A 22,442-nucleotide genomic window follows, 5' to 3' on the forward strand; every position below is an offset into this window, starting at 1 on the left:
ACAACCCAAATTTGCGGATTTTTTACTTTGATAATGGTAAACAGGACAAATAGAGAGGGGGGGTCTCCTTTTTGGGGGCACAGACAGGAATAAAAACTGTCTGGGGTTCTAACCCCTCTCCACTCTATCCAAAACTGGAGAAAACATTTTGCCTTTAGTTTAACTTTAATGTGTGTAGCCTCGTACACACGCTCAGTTTACTCGGCAAGAACCGGCAAGAAAACTGCTGGCAGAGCTTTCTTGCCGAGTAAACCGAGCGTGTGTACGAGGCTTTCAGGTTTCTCAACAAGAAAACTGCTCAGAATCTAGACGAGAAAAATAGAGAACATGTTCTCTATTTTCTCGTCGTGAGATTCTCGGCAGTTTTCCTGCAGAGAAACCCCGAGAGAGTGTATACTTACCTGGTCACCGTGGAAACCCGCGCATGCTCAAAATGACTTTGACGCATGTGCGGTAGCTTCCTAGGCATAGGTAGGGTGCAGCAAGATGGTGGCGACGGCATCGAATGTGACGAGCGCATGCTCGTCATACGCGATGATGTCACCGCGTTCTTGCCTTTCAAGAGAACCGCGGTTCTTTTAAAAGGAGAGTCTGTACACTCGGGTGGCAAAAGATTCTTGCCAAGAATCTCGTCAGGAAAAACAACGTTTTTTTCCTGACGAGATTGTCTCTTCTCCTACAAAGCAATAAATGTGAGGTGACCTATTTGGGGTCCCCTGTGTCATGGGAGATGAATTATTGGGGGGTCCCCAGTGTCATGATTTATTGGGGGGTCCATGAGGTGATTTATTGGGGAGTCCCCTGTGTCATGTGAGGTGATTTATTGGGGGTCCTGTGTCATGTGAGGTGATTTATTGGGGTTCCCCTGTGTCATGTGAGGTGATTTATTGGGGGTCCCGTGTGTCATATGAGGTGATTTATTGGGGGGTCCCGTGTGTCATGTGAGGTGATTTATTGGGGGTCCCCTGTGCCATGTGAGGTGATTTATTATGGGTCCTGTGTCATGTGAGGTGATTTATTGGGGGTCCTGTGTGTCATGTGAGGTGATTTATTGGGGGTCCCGTGTGTCATGTGAGGTGATTTATTGGGGGTCCCCTGTGTAATGATTTATTGGGAGTCCCCTGTGCCATGTTAGGTGATTTATTGGGGAGTCCCCTGTGTCATGTGAGGTGATTTATTGGGGGTCCCCTGTGTCATGTGAGGTGATTTATTGGGGGTCCCCTGTGTCATGTGAGGTGATTTATTGGGGGTCCCCTGTGCCATGTGAGGTGATTTATTGTGGGTCCCCTGTGTCGTGTGAGGTGATTTATTGGGGGTCATCTGTATCATGTGAGGTGATTTATTGGGGGTCCCCTTTGTCATGGGAGGTGATTTATTGGGGGGTCCCCTGTGTCATGTGAGGTGATTTATTGGGGGGTCCCCTGTGTCATGATTTATTAGGGGGTCCCCTGTGTCCTGGGAGGTGATTTATTAGGGGGTCCCCTGTATCATATGAGGTGATTTATTTGGGGGACCCCTGTGTCCTGATTTATTAGGGGGTCCCCTGTGTCATGGGTGATTTATTGGGGGGGGGTCCCCTTTGTAATGTCAGTGGTGATTTAGGTTGTGTGTGGATCCCAGACATGTATTGAGGATCACATTGGAGTATTTAGGAATAAAGTGGAGCAGCTCCTGTACAATCACAAGACACACTCTACTGATCACCTCAGCCTGAGCCTGACTGAGGAAGCGCGCACCCGCCCCTCTGCCGCTGTGCGTGCGCGTTCCCGTCGTCCTGAGGAGTCCAGGGCTTTGCACTGCAGTAACCCCGAGTCGTCTGCCGGCTCCTCCCCCTCTCCCCATTCTCCCACTCCTCCCCCTCCTTCTCCTGACAGCTCCTCTACCTCAACATGGCGGCCTTCAGCAAGTCCATCCCGCACAGCTGTTATGAGATCGGTCACACATGGAACCCGTCCTGCTTCACCTCCTACCTGCAGATCACACAGGGCGCCATGGAGGAGTCCCTGAAGATCTATGCGCCCCTGTACCTGGTGAGAGGGGGAGGGAAGGGGAGGAGTATGGAAGCCGGGAGGGGACATTATTCTGTCAGGAGAGAGATGTGTACAGAGCTCAGTGTGACCTTCCTGCTGGAAGTTGTAGTCCCACCTCTGATACAAGGAGGCAAGGCAAACCTCCACACTGGGGGGCTCAGTCATGACCAGCGAAGCAGACATGGTGTCACCGCGTCCCATTGATGTCACCGCGTCCCATGGTGTCACCGCGTCCCATGGTGTCACCGCGTCCCGTTGTGTCACCGCGTCCCATGGTGTCACTGTGGTGTCACTGCGTCCCGAGGTGTCACTGCGTCCCGAGGTGTCACTGCGTCCCACGGTGTCACCGCGTCCCACGGTGTCACGAGTCCCACGGTGTCACGAGTCCCATGGTGTCACTGCAGTGTCACTGCGTCCCGAGGTGTCGCTGCGTCCCGAGGTGTCGCTGCGTCCCGAGGTGTCGCTGCGTCCCGAGGTGTCGCTACGTCCCATGGTGTCACTGCGTCCCATGGTGTCACTGCGTCCCATGGTGTCCCGAGGTGTCACTGCGTCCCATGGTGTCACTGCGTCCCATGGTGTCCCGAGGTGTCACTGCGTCCCGAGGTGTCACTGCGTCCCATGGTGTCACCGAGTCACTGTGGTGTCACTGCATCCCATGGTGTCACTGCGTCCCATGGTGTCACTGCATCCCGAGGTGTCACTGCGTCCCATGGTGTCACCGCGTCCCATGGTGTCACCGAGTCACTGTGGTGTCACTGCGTCCCATGGTGTCACTGCATCCCATGGTGTCACCGTGTCCTTTAGTGTTACTGCAATGTCACTGTGTCCCATGGTGTCACCGCATTCCATGGTGTCACTGTGGTGTCACGTCCCATGGTGTCACCGCTTCCCATGGTATCACTGTGTCCTATAGTGTCACTGCATCCCATGTTGTCACAACTGCATTCACTGTCATGGTCAGTGTGAGAGTCACCAGTCAGGAGAGATGTGCGTCTGCGTTGGGAACCTCCGTGCTAAGACGGTACCGCCATTGTGAATGAGAACAACACAGGACCCGGGGTGCTTCTTTAAAAAAACACACAGAGGACGGGTTATTTCTGCTGTGTGCGCTAAGGGAGCCAATCGTTCCACCGTTCATTCATTTTTCATTTCGCCATTCATTTCCTTTATATATTATTTGTTTATTCATTCCACTGTTCAGGCGCTTTAGTGTGAAATCCCTCAGGCTTTCACATTGGGATTGCAGATGAGGCTTCTTTCAGGCGCTTTACAGACACTTTTTTAACGCTAAATCGCCTGAAAAACGCCCCAGAGTGAACGGGGTCTGAATCATTCGATTGTTCATTTATTTACCTATCCTCTATTTATTTACTCATGCCACTGTTCATTCATTTATCAGTTTCAGCATTCATTTATTTAGTCATTCCAGGGTTCATTCATTTCCTTCATTCTACTGTTTATTCTTTCACTCATTATTAATTCCACTGTTTATTTACCCATCCTTCTTCATTCCACCATTCATTTATTTAACCATCTTTCATTTATTTATTCATTCCAACATTCATTCATTTATATAACCATCTTTTATTCAGTCCACTATTCTGTGTTTCATTCCACTATTTATTCATTTATTAATTCAGCTATTCATTTATTTATTCCACTATTCATTCACTTATAAATTCCACCATGATTTTATTTATTCATTCCACTGTTCATTAATTTTCTTTATTTATGCCACCATTTGTTAATGTATTTATTTCCTTGTTCGTTCATTCATTTATTCTTTGCAGTGCTCATTCATTTATTCATTCCACCATTTATTAATGAAATCATTCAACTGTAAATTTATTTACCCATCCTCCATTTATTTATTCATGCCACTCTTCATTTATTTACCCATTCTTTATTCATTCCAGGGTTCATTCATTTTCTTCATTCTACTGTTAATTCGTTTCACTATTTATTAATTTCACTGTTTATTTACCCCTCCTTCTTTTATTTGATCATTCCACCATTCCTTTATTTAACCATTCCTCATTCATTACAGTATTCTATTTATTAATTCCACTTCTCAATCATTTTTTTATTCCACCATTCATTTTGTCACTCATTCATTATTCATTTATTTATTTAACCATCTTTCATTTATTTTTCATTCCAACATTCATTAATTTATTGCACTGTGTATTTCTTCATTCTACCATTCGTTTATTTAACCATCCTTTATTCATTAATTTATTAATTCAGCTGTTCATTTATTTATTCCACTATTCATTCACTTATGAATTCCACCATTCATTTCACTGTTCATTCATTTTATCCTTTATTTATTCCACCATTCGTTAATGTATTCAATTCCCTGTCCGTTCATTTATTCATTGCAGTGCTCATTCATTTATTCATTCTACCATTCATTAATTAAATCATTCCATTGTTCATTTATTTATCCATCCTCCATTTATTTATTCATGCCACTGTTCATTCATTTATCTGTTTCACCATTCTTTATTCGAGCCCAGGTTCATTTATTTTCTTCATTCTACTGTTCATTCTTTTCACCATTTATTAATTCCACTTTTTATTTAACCTTCCTGCTTGTATTTATTCATTCCACCATTACTTTATTTAACCATTCCTTATTCATTCCAGTATTCTTTTATTCATTCCTCTGCTCATTCATTTATTTGTTCCACCATTTATTTCACCACTCATTCATTTATTCATTGCACCAATCGTTCCACCATTTATTTATTCATTCCATTCCTCTGTTATTATTTATTTTCTTCATTCTACTGTTCATGTATTTAACCATCCTTCATGTATGTATTCATTCCACTGTAAATTTATTTACCTATCCTCCATCTATGTATTCATACCACCGTTCGTTCATTTATCCGTTTTCGCCATTCATTTATTTACCCATTCTTTATTCATTCCAGGGTTCATTCATTTATTTTTTCTATCATTCATTTATTAAACCATCCTTTTATTTATTCCGCCGTTCATTAATTAATTTATTTCATGAATATTATTTGTTTATGAAATCGTGAATCATTCATTCCTTCTCAACAGTAGCACAGCCCCCATTTATCCGTGTGTAATAGTGCATTGTGGTGTCACAGGACTGAAATATGTGAATGAGCCCTACAGGTTCCATTATTGATATATATATATCGTGTTTCCCCGAAAATAAGCCCGGGTCTTATATTAATTATGCCAACAAAAGACACAGTAGGGCTTATTTTCGGGGTAGGTCTTACTATGTATTGTGCTGTCTTCTCACCCCTCTCTGCCTGTCAGGAATCCCCAGTGTGAACTGAGTTAAAATGCTTGTAATATCCTATAATCCACTCTATTACATTATTATATAATGTACAATGTGCGTGTTCCTGTAATATAATTGTGCCAAATACCTTTGTGATAGCGCCATTCTGCGCTTCTGTGACCTGCCGGAGATCTCTTCCCCGCATTTATATTACAGAAACACACACATTGTACATTATATAATACTGTAATAGAGTGGATTTTACAGGCATTTTAACTAGGACTTATTTTCGGGGTAGGTCTTATATTGCAGCCCTCCTGGAAAATAATGCTAGGTCTTATTTTCAGGGTAGGTCTTATTTTTGGGGAAACAAGGTGTATATATATATATATATATATTATCATTTTTTATATATATTTGTAAACCTGACCTCCAAGCCTTCCCTTGAGTCTTGCACAGTTATGTACAATCTCCTCTCCTGGACTGAAATTGCTTCCTCTGGTGTCACTGCACACTGTGAGCCTCTCACAATGTGCATTACCATTGTGCTATTGATGTGTTCTTGCCGCATTTTTGGTGTTTTTTTTTTTTTATGACCAGAAATGCAGCAAGCAAGATTTTTAACACCAGCATGGAAGCGCAACGGAGCAATGTGAAGACATACAGTGCATGCCGAAAGTATTCACAGCGCTTCACTTTTTTCAAATTTTGTTATATTGCAGGCTTATCCCAAAATGCATTAAAGTCTTTACTACCACTGTTACCTACAGGTAAGCCTATAATAAGGGTTACCTGTAGGTATAAAGAATATCTCCTAAACCTGTACGGTTTAGAAGATATTCCCCTCGCAATGCGCCACTGACTGCAGCGGCGCATGCGTAGCGGGGATCCTCGGCTAGAGGCCCGGCAGCCGCCGGACCTTGCCGGAATGAAGTCTCCCGCGCGCATGCGCGTGAGTGACGACATCGCCGCTCCAGCCAACTCACAGCGCTGGAGCAGCGATACCCGGAAGACACGCCGATGCAAGATGACATCTCCCTCGGCGTGGACCAGGTAAGTTCTACACACCTCGTTCCAAGGTAAGTATTTCATAATGAGCTACTATGTGGTGCATACTAGCTCATTATGCCTTTTGCCTTTCAGGTGTATACAACCACTTTAAATGTATTTTCTCTTCCGTTCATGGACGGACACCGCAGCATTGACCTTGGGGTTATATACCTTTCCTTTCAGGAGAGACTATATAATCCTAAGGTCAATGCTGCTGTGTCCGTCCATGAACGGAAGAGAAATGGATTTTACGGTGAGTACAAAAATCCTATTTTCTCTTCCGTTCATGGACGGACACAGCAGCATTGACCTTAGGGTTATATAGTCTCTCCTGAAAGGAAAGGTATATAACCCTAAGGTCAATGCTGCTGTGTCCGTCCATGAACTCAGAGAAATGGATTTTACGGTGAGTACAAAAATCCTATTATTTTCCTCAAAATTCTACAAACAATACCCCATAATGACAACGTGAAGAAGTTTGTTTGAAATCTTTGCAAATTTATTAACAATAAAAAAACAAATCCTATGTACATAAGTATCACAGCCTTTGCTCTATACTTTATTGAAGCACCTTTGGCCCCAATTACAGCCTCAAGTCTTTCTGAGTACGATGCTACAAGATTGGCACACCTATTTTGGGCAGTTTCTCCCATTCTGCTTTTCGGGACCTCTGAAGCTCCATCAGGTTAGATGGGAAGCGTCGGTGCTCAGATATTTTCAGATCTCTTCAGAGATATTCAATCAGGTTCAATTCTGGGCTCTGGCTGGGCCACTCAAGGACATTCACAGAGTTGTCCCGTAGCCACTCCTTTGTTATCTTGGCTGTGTGCTTAGGGTTGTTGTCCTGTTGGAAGATAAACCTTCGCCCCAGTCTGATGTCCAGAGTTCTCTGGAGAACGTTTTCATCAAAGATGTCTCTGTACATTACTGCATTCATCTTTCCCTCGAGCCTGACTAGTCTCCCAGTTCCTGCCGCTGAAAAACATCCCCACAGCATGATGCTACCACCATGCTTCACAGTATGGATGGTATTGGCCAGGTGATGAGCGGTGCCTGGTTTCCTCCAGACATGATGCTTACCATTCAGACCAAAGAGTTCAATCTTTGTTTCATCAAACCAGAGAAGTTTGTTTTTCAGAGAGTCTTTCAGGTGCCTTTTTGGCAAACTCCAGGTGGCTGTCATGTGCCTTTTACTGAGAAGTGGCTTCCGTCTGGCCACTCTACTATACAGGTCTGATTGGTGGAGTGCTGCAGAGATGGTTGTTCTTCTGGAAGGTTCTCCTCTCTCCACAGAGAAACACTGGAGCTCTGTCAGAGTGACCATCGGGTTCTCGGTCACTTCCCTGACTAAGGCCCCCACCCGACCGCTGAGTTTGGCCGGGCGGCCCGCTCTAGGAAGAGTCCCGGTAATTCCAAATTTCTTCCATTAATGGATGATGGAGGCCACTGTGCTCATTGGGACCTTCAATGCTGCAGAATTTTTTCTGTACCCTTCCCCAGATCTGTGCCTCCATACAATCCTGCCTCTGAGGTCTACAGACAACTCCTTGGACTTCATGGCTTGGTTTGTGCTCTGACATGCACCGTTAACTGTGTGATCTCCTCTATAGACGGGTGTGTGCCTTTCCAAATCATGTCCAATCAACTACATTTTTACCACAGGTGGGCTCCAATCAAGTTGTAGAAACATCTCAAGGATGATCAGTGGAAACAGGAGGCACCTGAGCTCAATTCTGAGTGTCATGGCAAAGGGTGTGAATACTTATGTACATGGGATTTTTTTCATTATTTATTTTTAATACATTTGCAAAGATTTCAAATAAACTTTTTTAACGTTGCCATTATGGGGTATTGTTTGTAGAATTTTTTAAAGAAAATAATGAATTTAATCCATTTTGGAATAAGGCTATAACATAACAAACTGTGGAAAAAGTGAAGCGCTGTAAATACTTTCTGGATGCACTGTTATACGCGTTTTACTTTTTTGAATTACTGAATTAAATTAACTTTTTGATCATATTTAAATTTTTCGAGATGCACCTGTATATGTGAACAGCCTTCTTTGGAAATAATGCTCTTCTTTTTTTTTTAACCACTTAAGGACCGGACCAATATGCTGCTAAATGACCCAAGGGGTTTTTACAATTCGGCACTGCGTCGCTTTAACAGACAATTGCGTGGTTGTGCGACGTGGCTCCCAAACACAATTTGCGTCCTTTTCTTTCCACAAATAGAGCTTTCTTGTGGTGGTATTTGATCACCTCTGCGATTTTTTTTATTTTTTTGCGCTATATACAAAAATAGAGCGACATTTTTAAAAAAAAATCAATATTTTTTACTTTTTGTTATAAGAAAAATCAAATAAACTAAATTTTAGTCAAACATTTAGGCCAAAATGTATTCAGCCACATGTCTTAAGTAAAAAAAATCGCAATAAAAAAAAAAATAGCTACCTAGCGGGAACAGCGACACTAATACAGCGATCAGAAAAATGATCGCTTAGTGACACTGGCAATAGGGAGTGAAAGGGTTAACTAGGGCGGTTATCAAGGGGTTAAAACTTTATTAGGGGGGGTACGGGGGCTACCCTAAACCTAACACTAACTGCCTGTCACACTGCCTGTCACACTGACACTAAATGCAGTGATCAGTACATATATGATCATTGCATTCAGTGACACTGTGACAGGGGGGTGGGGGGGGGGGGGGTGATCGCAAGGGGTTAAATGTGCCTGTGTGTAGTGTGTGTCAGTGTAGTGTTGTGCAGACTCACTGTGTGATGTGATCTCTCCTCAGCGGAGGTTTAAAATACCGCCGAGAGGAGAGATCACATCACTTCCCTCTTCCTGTGTTTATACAGGAGGAGAAAGTGACACGCAGGGGGAGCGCGCGGATTGGCTGAGAGCGATCCGGAGGGGGCGGACAAAAACGAACAGCCGCCCCCATATCCCGGATCGCTCAGACAGCCACGGGAACCGCCGCATGTACCGGGGGGGGGGGACCCCCGACCCACGTCTAGGCAGGCATGTACAGGTACGCCAATGTGCCTGTCCGTGGCATTCTGCCGACGTAAATGTACATGCGGCGGTCCGCAAGTGGTTAACATGACATGCAAATCTGTGTTTTTCGGATTGCATAGAATTTGCATAAGGCCCCTTTCACACTACTGCGACGTCAAAGTGATTTTGCTGCAATTTCAGGAAATGCCTGTGTAAACTTGTGTCAACTCGCATCAAAGTCGGCCCAGAGTAGTACAGGGACTGCTTTGACGTCGGTGCAAAAAAGAACATTATTTCCAAGTCACAGGACAAGTCGCACAAGTGTGAAAGGGGTCTTCGTGTGAATCGCCACTAAAGACTGAACAAATTTCAGACATGTTTGCAGGAAAGACCTCTCATAATTGTTTTGGAAAACCATAAGGCCCCTTTCGCACTTGTGCGACTTGTCCTGTGACTTGGGACCGCAAAGTCGCATGACAAGTCATACCCCATGATTTCCAATGAGTACCGTTCATATCTGTGCGACTTCAGTTTGCACAGACTTCAAAGTAGTCCCTGTACTACTTTGGTCCGACTTTCATGTGAGTTGAGGTCCATAGAAGTTTAAGTTTAAACAAGCATTCCCTGAAATCATGCGGCTTTTAACCGATTCAGCCCCGGAAGATTTTACCCCCTTCCTGACCAGAGCACTTTTTACAATTTGGCACTGCGTCGCTTTAACTGACAATTGCGCGTCCGTGCGACGTTGTACCCAAACAAAATTTGCGTCCTTTTTTTCCTCCACAAATAGCGCTTTCTTTTGGTGGTATTTGATCACCTCTGCGATTTTTATTTTTTGCGCTATAAACAAAAAAATGCGACAATTTTGAAAAAAACAACACACTTTTGCTATAATAAATATCCTACATTTAAAAAATAAATAAAAAAAATTCTCAGTTTAGGCCGATACGTACTCTTCTACATATTTTTGGTAAAAAAAAAAATCGCAATAAGTGTATATTGATTGGTTTGCGCAAAAGTTATAGGCCCGGATTCAGAGAACAGTTACGACGGCGTATCTCCGGATACGCCGCTGTAACTCTGAGTTGCGGGGTCGTATCTATGCGACTGATTCATAGAATCAGTTACGCATAGATTTCCCTAAGATCCGACCGGCGTAAGTGTCTTACACCGTCGTATCTTAGGCTGCATATTTACGCTGGCCGCTAGGTGGCGCTTCCGTATATTTACGCGAGGAATATGCAAATTAGGTAGATACGCAGATTCAGAAAGGTACGTCCGCTCGGCGCATTTTTTTACGTTGTTTACGTTAGGCTTTTTCCGGCGTAAAGTTACCCCTGCTATATGAGGGGTATCCTATGTTAAGTATGGACGTCGTTCCTGTGTGGAATTTTGAAAATTTTACGTCGTTTGCGTAAGTCGTTCGCGAATAGGGCTGTACGTAAGTTACGTTCACGTCTAAAGCATTGACAATTTGTGGCATAATTTTGAGCATGCGCACTGGGATTCTTTCACGAACGACGCATGCGCCGTTCGTAAAAAAACTTCAAATACGTGGGGTCACACTACATTTCGATAAAACACGCCCACATCATCCACATTTGAATTAGGCGGGCTTACGCTGGACCACATACGTTACGCCGCCGTAACTTAGGACGCAAGTTCTTTCTGAATACGGATCTTGCGCCCTAATTTATGGCGGCGTAACGTATCTGAGATACGTTACGCCTGCCGAGAGATAGGCAGATCTCTCTGAATCCGTGCCATAGCGTCTGCAAAATAGGGGATAGAATTATGGCATTTTTATTATTATTTTTTTTCTTACTAGTAATGGCGGCGATCTGCATTTTTTTTGTTTTTTAATTTTTTATCGGGACTGCGACATTATATCGGACACTTTTGACACATTTTTGGGACCATTGACAATTTTTTTTTTGCGATCGGTGCTATAAAAATGCACGGATTACTGTAAAAAATGTCACTGGCAGTGAAGGGGTTAACACTAGGGGGTGATCAAGGGATTGCGTTCCCTCTCTGTGTTCTAACTGAAGGGGGGGATGGGGTTTACATGGGGAAATGACAGATCGCTGTTCATACTTTCATTTAATTTCTCTCCAGAAAGAACCGGAAGCTGTGTGTTTACACACACACACAGCTCCTGTTTCTCGCTGTGTCACGGGTGCACCGCGGTCATCGCGCCCGTCAGGCACTCGCATCGGCTTCGGGGGCGAGCAGCAGGCGCACGCCGCCCTAGTGGCCACAGGACGAAGCGATGTAACTTAACGTTGTTTCGCCCCGCCGAGCCATGTTGCTGCAGTAAAACTGTGGCGGCTGGTCGGCAAGTGGTTAAGCCGCGGCAGTGTGAAAGGGGCCTAAAGCAACCCACAGGACCACATCCACTTCTCTCCAGACTTCATCCCCATCAGGCTTCCAGAGAGAAAAACAAATGCAAATGGGGCATTTTGCGGGGATAGACCTCGGTTTGTATCTGTATGCCGCTTCCATCCACTGTGGAATGTGGAAGTACTGCACAGAGCCTGGCTGTTTATTTAGCATTTTTATATGAACAGTGATTTAGTCTTGGACAGCGTGAATGTGACTTTTATTTGCATTGTATGTTGGTTGGATCTGTCAGTTCAGTCTCTGCATGCGTTGTGTGTCTTTGACTTGATACATTGACCCCTTTCCGAGTTCCAGCTGTCACTTGGCAAGCATGTCTATCTAGGGAAAGGGTCACCGTCCACAGTTCACAGATATCCATGAATGAAATGCACTGTTTTAACAGGTCAAGAGTCTACACCGGGAGATTGCGAGAGCCGAGGAAGATGTTTAGTGCTGTTTGCAGGCCCGGGATTGCGCATTTCTTTGGTCCTTCAGCTGTAGTCGTCATCGCTGTGCATGATCACCCAAATCGCAGACATTAATAAAAATCATTAGTAGTAGGGTTGTCCCGATACCACTTTTTTAGGACCAAGTACAAGTACCGATACTTTTTTTTATGTACTCGCCGATACCGAATACCGATACTTTTTTTTAAATGTGTCCCCAAATGCAGCCATGTCCCCCCCCCATATGCAGCCATGTCCCCCCCCCCCATATGCAGCCATGTCCCCCCCCCCATATGCAGCCATGCCCCCCCCCCCCATATGCAGCCATGTCCCCAAACATATGCAGCCATGTCCCCAAACATATGCAGCCATGTCCCCCACATATGCAGCCATGTCCCCCCCCCATATGCAGCCATGTCCCCCCCCCCCATATGCAGCCATGCCCCCCCCCCATATGCAGCCATGTCCCCCCCCCCCATATGCAGCCATGTCCCCCCCCCCATATGCAGCCATGTCCCCAAACATATGCAGCCATGTCCCCAAACATATCCAGCCATGTCCCCCCACATATCCAGCCATGTCCCCCCACATATCCAGCCATGTCCCCCCACATATCCAGCCATGTCCCCCCACATATCCAGCCATGTCCCCCCGTATATACAGCCATGTCACCCGTATATACAGCCATGTCGCCCGTATATACAGCCATGTCGCCCGTATATACAGCCATGTCGCCCGTATATACAGCCATGTCGCCCGTATATACAGCCATGTCGCCCGTATATACAGCCATGTCCGCCCGTATATCCAGCCATGTCCGCCCGTATATCCAGCCATGTCCGCCCGTATATCCAGCCATGTCCGCCCGTATATCCAGCCATGTCCGCCCGTATATCCAGCCATGTCCCCCCGTATATCCAGCCATGTCCGCCCGTATATCCAGCCATGTCCGCCCGTATATCCAGCCATGTCCGCCCGTATATCCAGCCATGTCCGCCCGTATATCCAGCCATGTCCGCCCGTATATCCAGCCATGTCCGCCCGTATATCCAGCCATGTCCGCCCGTATATCCAGCCATGTCCCCCCGTACCTACTGTGATGCCGCCTTAATTACCGCGCGGGGAACATTACAGCCAGCGTTCGTTTGAATAGCTGTTTTCCCCGCCGCGCTGTGTATAGAGACACTCCCCCTTTCTCGCGATTGGACAGATCCGTCCAAGGGGGAGTGTCTATGCGCGGCGGGGAAAACAGCTATTCAAACGAACGCTGGCTGTAATGTTCCCCGCGCCGCGGTGATTAACGCGGCAGCGGCGGGGGTCGGGGGGGGGGGGGAGTATTCTATTTTAGTATCGGCGGTATTAGCGGGAGTACGAGTACTCCCGCTAATACTCGGGACAACCCTAATTAGTAGGAAAGTACTTGTTGGGATGGTGAGCCCCTTAGCTGTTGTCTGTAAACAATGGAAAGGAAATGGTGGAAAATGTCATCTGATTCGGGCGCCGTATACACTAGTGCGACTTGACATGCGACTTTGGACACGGGGGGGGGGGGGGGGATTTTCTAAAGCTGGTGCAGCTGTACATAGTAACCAATCAGCTTCTAACTTCAACTCGTTCATTTAGAGCCCATTCACACTGGAAATGCCTATAGCGGAGCGTTAAAATAGTGGTAAAACACTGCTATTTTACCGCGAAATTTTACCACGTTTTTACAGCGTTTTCCAGGGCTGTGGAGTCGGTAGAGAAATGTTTCAACTCCTAAATGTTTCGACAAATTTAGTAGGAGTCGGAGTCGGTGCATTGTTTGCTGACTCCGACTCCAGGTACCCAAAATTTCCTCCGACTCCACAGCCCTGGCGTTTTCAATTCATTTCAATGGCGGGGGCGTTTTTGGAGCGTTTTATGAGCGTTTTAATAGCGCTATTTTTACTGCGAAAACGCGGCAAAAACGCACCAGTGTGAAAGGGCTCTAGGCTCCATTCACGCCTTGGCGTTCCATTTTGTGGGCGGGATCGAATCGATTCTGCCCACGATTCAGGGAGCTGCGGTGGCTCAACGCGATTGGCACTGCGCTGACAAGCCATTCACCTCTGCAGCTAGGGGTTCGGATCCCGGTCTCGGCTACATGTGAATTGAGTTTGGTGGTCTCAGCCCGGCTCCCGGTGGGTGTGCTATGCGAGGTAAGCCTGCGCTTAGTACGCCCACCCCCCCCCCACAAAAGCCACCACACTTACACACGCACTCGAAATTGGGTTAACATGCACGCACTTTGACCACGCGGTCTCTAAAAAGAGAGGCGAAGGACTAACGGGGCTGGTTGAGTGGGCAAATCCTCTCACTTCCTTATAGGGAGTCCCTCTGCCCCGTTGGGCTTCAAAGCGGAGCAGGTAGGGCGGGCTGTGTGGGAGGACCCCCTCACACCCGCCATTGCCACCCGGGGCATGGGAAAAGGTGGCAGATTGCCTCTGGGGGAGGCCTGCCTACTCCCAACTCCTGCAGTCCGGCTCCTCTCTCGAGTACACGCACAAAATACACTTTAAAAAAAAAAAAAGATTCTGCCCACGATTCAGAAATGCCGCGAATCAGGGGACGCCCTTTGCGATCACCGCTGTTTTGAATGGCAAAAAATCGTGGCGCTTTTTTTTTTTTACGCCATTGTCGCCCCACAAATCGCGGTAAAAGCGCGCAGACAGAATCACGGGACGTCCGACGGGCAAAAAAAGTGCAAGATCCCATGATTCTGTTTGCGTGCTTTTACCGTGACTCGTCAGCAACAATCGTGCAAAAATTGCGTCGCAATTTGGTGACATTCAAAATAAAGGGGATCGCAAGGGTGTCCCACAATTTGTGGCATTTCCGAAACGTGGGCAGAATCTCGCCAAATCCCGGGCAGAAACGCGGCGATTCCACCAAGCAAAACAGAATGTCATGGTGTGAATGGAGCCTTAGGCCCCATACACACGATAGAATCCATCCGCTGAAAAATCCCAGCAAATGGGTTTCAGCGGATAGATCCTATGGTGTGTACACTCCAGCGGATCTGTTTCCGCGGATATATCTCCCCTGGGATGGATTTCCAGCAGATAAATATTTGCTGACATGCAGAACATATCCATCTGCTGGAATCCATCCCAACGGATGGAACCGCTGGTCTGTATAGACTCACCGGACCCATCCGTCCGAAAGGGATCCCCCGCATGCGTCGTAATGATTCGACGCATGCGTGGAATTCCTTATATGACAGCGTCGCGCACGTCGCCGCGTCATAATCGCGGCGACGGCGCGACACGTCATCGCCAGAGGATTTCGGCGCGGATTTCAATGCGATGGTGAGTACACTCCATCGCATAGAAATCCGCACAAATCCTCGAGAGGATTTATCCGCGGAAACGGTTCGCTGGACCGTATTCGCGGATAAATCCTCTCGTGTGTATGGGGCCTTAAACTTTGACAGTAAGGGCTCTTTCACACGGGCGGCTCGTTCAGGTCCGCCTGACAGTTTTTTAGGCGGACCTGAACGGGCGCTCCGTGCTCCTCTATGGAGCTGCGGATGTCAGCGGTGACATGCCCGCTGACATCCGACCCGCTCCGATCTGCCAAAGTGTGACGGAGGAAAAACCTACTTTTCAGATCGGGTGAACACGGACAGACGGTCCGTGTTCATCCGATCCCCCCCATAGGGGAGAGACCGGAGAAAAGACAGGGCGGTCCCTGCACAGTGTGCGGGGACCGCCTTGTCATCCGCCGGCTCAGCGGGGATCAATAGAGCGATCCCCGCTGAGCAAGCGGAGGTTCACAGGGCGGATGATTACTGATCCGCCCCGTGTGAAAGAGGCCTAAGGCTTGGTTCATACTAATGCGACAATTGCTCTGACTTTGGAGCATTTGTTGCATCAGAAGTCGGACCCCATTTGGTGCAATGGAACTGTTCTAATCTGTGCGACTTAGTATTTTTTTTATCCTGCACTACTATTGGTCCAACTTGCGTTGACTTTTGTTAAAGAAGTCCCATGCAACTTGTGCCGAAGTCGCGCTGGGGTGCGACTTCAAAGTCGCGGGCAGTGTGAACATGGGGCTCGCACCTAGAAGCTGATTATGTTTAGGGCTGCAACTAATAAATATTTTCATAATGAATTAGTTGGCCGATTTATTGGTTTGATTAATCGGATAAAAAACAAAAAAAATTGATATGTAAAGATTAAAAAAAGGCAATAAATTCTTAATAGAAATAACCAGCTATTCAGTTAGAGAACAAAATATCGAATCCACTCTGAGATTAACAGATAGAAGATACTTTATATAATATATCTCACAAAAGTGAGTACACCCCTCACATTTTTGTGAATATTTTATTCTATCTTTTCATGTGACAACACTGAAGAAATGACACTTTGCTACAATGTAAAGTAGTGAGTGTACAGCTTGTATAACAGTGTAAATTTGCTGTCCTCTCAAAATAACTCAACACACAGCCATTAATTTCTAAACTGCTGGCAACAAAAGTGAGTACACCCCTAAGTGAAAATTTCCAAAGTGTCAATATTTTGTGTGGCCACCATTATTTTCCAGCACTGCCTTAACCCTCTTGGGCATGGAGTTCACCAGAGCTTCACAGGTTGCCACTGGAGTCCTCTTCCACTCCTCCATGATGATATCACTGAGCTGGTGGATGTTAGAGACCTTGCGCTTCTCCACCTTCCATTTGAGGACGCCCCACAGATGATCAATAGGGTTTAGGTCTGGAGACCTACTTGGCCAGTCCATCACCTTTACCCTCAGCTTCTGTTTGGGGTCGTTATCATGTTGGAATACTGCCCTGCAGCCCAGGCTCTGCTTCTGTATTTAGATATTTTTTGGGGATATTTATTATAGCAAAAGGTAAAAAAATATGTGTTTTATTTTTCAAAATTGTTGCTCCTTTTTTGTTTATAGCGCAAAAAATAAAAACCGCAGAGGTGATCAAATAACACCAACAGAAAGCTCTATTTGTGGGAAACAAAAGGACGTCAGATTTGTTTGGGTACAACGTCGCACGACCGCGCAATTGTCATCTAAAGCGCCGCAGTGCCGAATCACAAAAAATGCTCTGGTCAGGGAGGGGGGTAAATTCTTCCGGGGCTAAAGTGGTTAATTACCACCAAACGAAAGCACTAGCCGTTTCAAAAAAATGCTAACAATTTTATTTGGGTTCAGTGCTGTACGACCGCGCAATTGTCATTCAAAGAGCGACAGCTGAAAGTTGGCCTGAGCAGGAAGTGGGTGAAATTGCCTGGTATTGAAGTGGTTAAAATGGCGGGGAGATTTTGAATTGCAGGCTGTCGGTGACATACAGTGTCCATCCAGCTGTAGCCCAAGAGCTGAATCATTCACAATCCTTTATCACAATCGCAGGGCTTCTGCTTTGGGGTTTTTAGGAAAATCCCTTAATTCAGTCTCTAATATTCCAAGGATTTCCTGTGAGCCCGGCTGCTGGCTCAGGCTTTGACTAACCTTGTGGCAATGGTTTGTGTGATGATGGTAAATAAACATAGATCTCATTAGTGATCAGAAGTTAGAGATGACCTGATTCACCCTACCCCCCATTTTTTCTTTTTTTTCTAATTTAATAATTACAGGAGTTGTATAAAGTCTCAGGGTTTTTCACCTTAAAGTGATAGTAAGGGTTAATTTTTTTTTTTTAAATAACCAACTTCCGCTCGTTTTGCACAGAGTGGCCCCAACCTCGTCTTCTGGGGTCCTCCAGCGGCTCTTGCGGCTCCTCCCCACATCAGATAACCCTCCTAGGAGAAGGGGGGTTACCTTGCGGGCGCGCTCCCAAGTTCAGCGTTTGCGCCTATAGACACGAATGCTGGACTCTGCCCCGCCTCCCAGAGACCGCGTCATTGGATTTGATTGACAGCAGCGGGAGCCAATTGCTGCCCTGCTATCAATCTATCCAATCAAGAGCCAGGACCCCGTGGAGAGAGAGCAATCGCGTCTCCGATGAGAATACGGGGCTCAGGTAAGTAAAACGTGGGGCTGGTCACAGTCAGGTGTTTTTTCACCTTAATGCATCCTATGCACAAGGGTTTACAACCCCTTTAATGCATTCTATGCATTATGGTGAAAAACCTCCTGTAGTAGAGCACCCCCCCCCCCTTTCTCCTACCTGAACCTGATTATTCCAGCGATGGGGACGAGCCCAGCAGCTCCAGCTGATGTCTCAAGTCCTCATTGCATAGATTGATAGCAGTAGGAGCCATTGGCTCCTGCTGCTATCAATAAAATCTAGTGACACGGGAGCCGGGGGGTGGGGCAGAGTCTTGCTATCTGTGTCAATGGACGCAGCAGCAGGACTCCGGAATGCGCCCGCACGGGTGCCCCCATGGAAAGCGTCTCTCCCTGGGGGCACTCGATGAGGAGCCAGGAGCGCTGCCGGGTAACCCCAGAAAAGCCGCTATTGCAAGACCCTTAGGCCCCTTTCACATGTGGCGGATCATTAATTGCTCAGCGGGGATCGATCCGTTGATCCCGACAGATGACAGGGCAGTCACCGCACACTGTGCAAGGACCGCCCTGTCTTTTCTCCGCTCTCCCCTATGGGGGGATCGGATGAACACGGACCGGCTGTCCGTGTTCACCCGATCCGCCAGACCAGGCGAGGGCAAACTCGGCCCTCCAGCTGTTTTGAAACTACAAGTCCCATGAGACATTGCAAGACCCTGACAATCACATGCATGACTCCTAGAGGCAGAGGCATGATGGGATTTGCAGTTTCACCACAGCTGGAGGGCCGAGATTGCCCACCCCTGCGCGAGACGGATGGAAAAGTAGGTTTTTCCTCCGTCACACTTTGGCGGATCGGAGCGGGTCGGATGTCAGCGGGCATGTCACCGCTGACATCCACGGCTCCATAGAGGTGCACGGAGCGCCCATTCAGGTCCGCCTAAAAAAACTGTCAGGCGGACCTGAACGGGCGCCCCGTGTGAAAGAGCAGTTACATGGAGCAGATAAGTATAACGTGTTTGTTATTTTAAGAAAAAGAACCTTTACAATCACTTTTAGAATAGTAAGTCAGTTCAATACATTTTATAGAATCAGCAAATATTATCAAATCCTCAGGTCCCAACTGACACATTGGGATTTCCTAATTTATTCTCTTCCTTCCTAATTAAATGTATCCAATAAATATAAATTCATTCAATTCCACTACCGATATATAAATCCTAGTCTAGCCTTTCTCAACCTTTTCAGCATAGAGGAGCCCTTGAAATAACTTTCCGGTCTCGGGGAAACTCTGCTTAAGGGTATTTTCCGAGTATTAGACGACCGAAGTAAAGACGACCCCCCCCCTAATTTTCCAATGAAAACATTGATTTGGTTTATACTCGCCGTATAAGACGACTACCCCCTTCCTCACATAGTGGTGCAGTCTCGTAGCTCCAATCCAAGCCCAATCTCTGAAGGCAGCTCTGGAAGACTTTGATGCAGGTCTTCATGTTAGAGGTGAGCAGGCACCGCAGCAGATCCTCTTAGCTTCTCTCCTGATGGCTCTGTACCCGGCAGGCTGAGAGCTCAGACCCCATCTATAGGTCTTCACCCTCCTCTCTCCTGGCTCAGTTTGCCCAGAAATGGTTGACACTTCCTCCTCTAGGTGCAGCCACTTTTGGTATGAAATCCACAGTCTACTACTGTAGCCTCCATTGGCAAGTACAGTGCAGAAAACAGTGACACTCATTGCAGTATACAGCACTGAGCCAATCATGGCAAGCGTTGTATTCTATTAATGAATACAAAGCCTGCTCGGATTGGCAGAGGCTGTGACATCATCAGCCCACGCCGCTCCAACCGGAGCAGGCTTAACAAGCTCTGTATTCAGCAACAGAGTGCATCGGGAATGGCTGAGCGGCGCATATTGTATGTAACAGCATTACCGAGCACCCGGCGGGCTTCACATCGATCTGGCGGCCTCTGCACCCTGCGTATAAGACGACCCCCACTCTTTGGCAGTGTAATTAAGGTGTAAAAGATTGTCTTATGCGCTGGAAAATACAGTACATGGTAAATTGTTCGACCTCTCCTGAAAGATTTTACATGACGGCTAGAAACCAGAGTCAAAAGCCATTTAGCTGTGTTTAGTAGCCGATTTTGCGTCTATAAGCGTTTGTAAAAGAAAAACAAATATATATATATATGAGAGAGAGAGAATTTTTTTTATACTAGTAATGGTAGTGATCTGCTATTTTTATCGGGACTGCGACATTACGGCAGTCAGATCGGACACTTTTGACACATTTTTGGGACCATTGTCATTTATACAGCGATCAGTGCTATAAAAACGCACCGATTACTGTAAAAATGTCACTGTCAGGGAAGGGGTTAACACTAGGGGACGATCAAGGTGGTGGGACTGACTAGGGGAAGAGATTGATGGTTGTTCATACATTGTATGAACACATGATCAGTCTCTTTGTCCCTGAGAGAACAGGATGTGTGTGTTTACACACGCACACATCCTCATTCTCGTTCTGTATCGAACAATCTCGGGTGCCCGGCAGTCATCGCGACCGCTGGACACTCGCTCGGGCGCGTGCCGCAGGAGGCGTCTTAAAGAGCCGACGTACAGCTACAATTGCTCACACAGGGGGGCCAGACTGCCGCTGGCACGGAAGTGGTAAAAAAAAAAAAAAAATACTATGTTGGGACAGACTTCAAGATGCATTTTCTTCACTGGAGCTTGTGGGCAAAAAATGATGGGCACCGAAAAAATAAAATAAAAAAAGCACTGCTCTTATCATCACCACTGTTAACATCTTCATACCTCAAGATAATACTAATCTTCACTATATTTAAATTGTGGCCCACACAGAAACCGGAACTGCAGTGCAGTTAATGCGGGAAGCAGCTGCTGCAATTTCCATTAGGTCAAATAGAAATCCCAGTCTTTCCAATGTTTAGTAGGAAAGGGAAACGGACCCAATTATACCTACCATTAACCACTTCCTGACGCCCGTACGACTTTATACGGCCGCAGGGTGGATCTAAATTCCTGGGAGGCCGTCTATATACGGCCTCCAGCCACTAGGGGGTGCGTGAGCGCCGCCGGCGGCGCGCGCGTGCCCGCCGCATCACCGAGATGCTGATGCACGTGCCTAGCGGCCGCGATGTCCGCCAGGCACCCGCGATCGGCGGTTACAGAGACCAGGACGTGGATCTGTGTGTACAGATCCACGTCCTGTCAGGGAGAGAGGAGACCGATCTGTGTCCCTTGTACATAGGAACACAGATCGGTCACCCCTCTCCCCCACAGTTAGAAACACTAGGCAAGGTACACATTTAATAACCCTTTCCTCACTCCCTAGTGTTAACCCCTTCAATGCCAGTCACATTTATACAGTAATTAGTGCATTTTTATAGCACTGATCGCAGTATAAATGTGAATGGTGTCAAAAGTGTCCGATGTGTCCGCCATAATGTTGCAGTCTCAAAAAAAAATCGCAGATCGCCACCATTACTAGTAAAAAAAATAAAATAAATAATAAAAAATAATAATTCTGTCCCTTATTTTGTAGGCGCTATAACTTTTGCGCAAACCAGTCGCTTATTTCAATTTTTTTTACCAAAAATATGTAGAAGAATACGTATCGCCCTAGACTGAGATTTTTTATTTTTATTCTGCTATTTATTATAGCAACAAGTAAAAAATATTGAATTTTTTAACAAAATTGTCGCTCTTTTTTTTGTTTATAGCGCAAAAAATAAAAACCGCAGAGGTGATCAAATACCACCAAAAGAAAGCTCTATTTGTGGGAAAAAAAGGACTACAATTTTGTTTGGGAGCCACGTCGCACGACTGCGCAATTGTCAGTTAAAGCGACGCAGTGCCGGAAGCTGAAATGTCAGCTGGCCAGAAGCCTCAAGGCCGGTTTTCCTTAGTGGAGACGGTGGCGGCAGCTATACCAACCTGTTTGGCAGAGGTGCCTAAATCACAAGAGTAGCTGAACAGCGTTACAGATCCCCTGTCAGGTAACGCGATGTACTTCTGCTGGGTTTTGATCCCCTGTCAGGTAACGCGATGTACTTCTGCTGGGTTTTGATCCCCTGTCAGGTAACGCGATGTACTTCTGCTGGGTTTGGAGCAGTTTGTCTGGAGTTCAGCTTCACAAATATCACTTGGGTGAAATAAGAGCGGCATTGTTGGTCTATGCAGCTGATGTAAATAGTTCTATTTTTGCTGTACATTTATTCTGGTCCATTACAGAATTCATAAGCCTCATCAACACCTAATAAA

The 22,442-nt window shown here is 46.3% G+C and overlaps 1 protein-coding gene across 1 annotated transcript in view; it reads left to right on the forward strand.

The window, feature by feature from the left end:
* Window positions 1-1,793: 1,793 nt before the first annotated feature.
* Window positions 1,794-22,442, forward strand: part of TMEM135 (transmembrane protein 135) — a 497,220-nt gene continuing 476,571 nt past the window's right edge. Inside the window, exon 1 of the mRNA XM_040340102.1 lies at window positions 1,794-2,030. Within this exon, the coding sequence (XP_040196036.1) occupies window positions 1,890-2,030 (141 nt within the window). The 5' untranslated portion in view covers window positions 1,794-1,889. The remainder of the gene's footprint in view (window positions 2,031-22,442) is intronic.

Source organism: Rana temporaria, chromosome 2 (genome assembly GCF_905171775.1).
Source record: "Rana temporaria chromosome 2, aRanTem1.1, whole genome shotgun sequence".
Taxonomy (NCBI): Eukaryota; Metazoa; Chordata; class Amphibia; order Anura; family Ranidae; genus Rana; species Rana temporaria.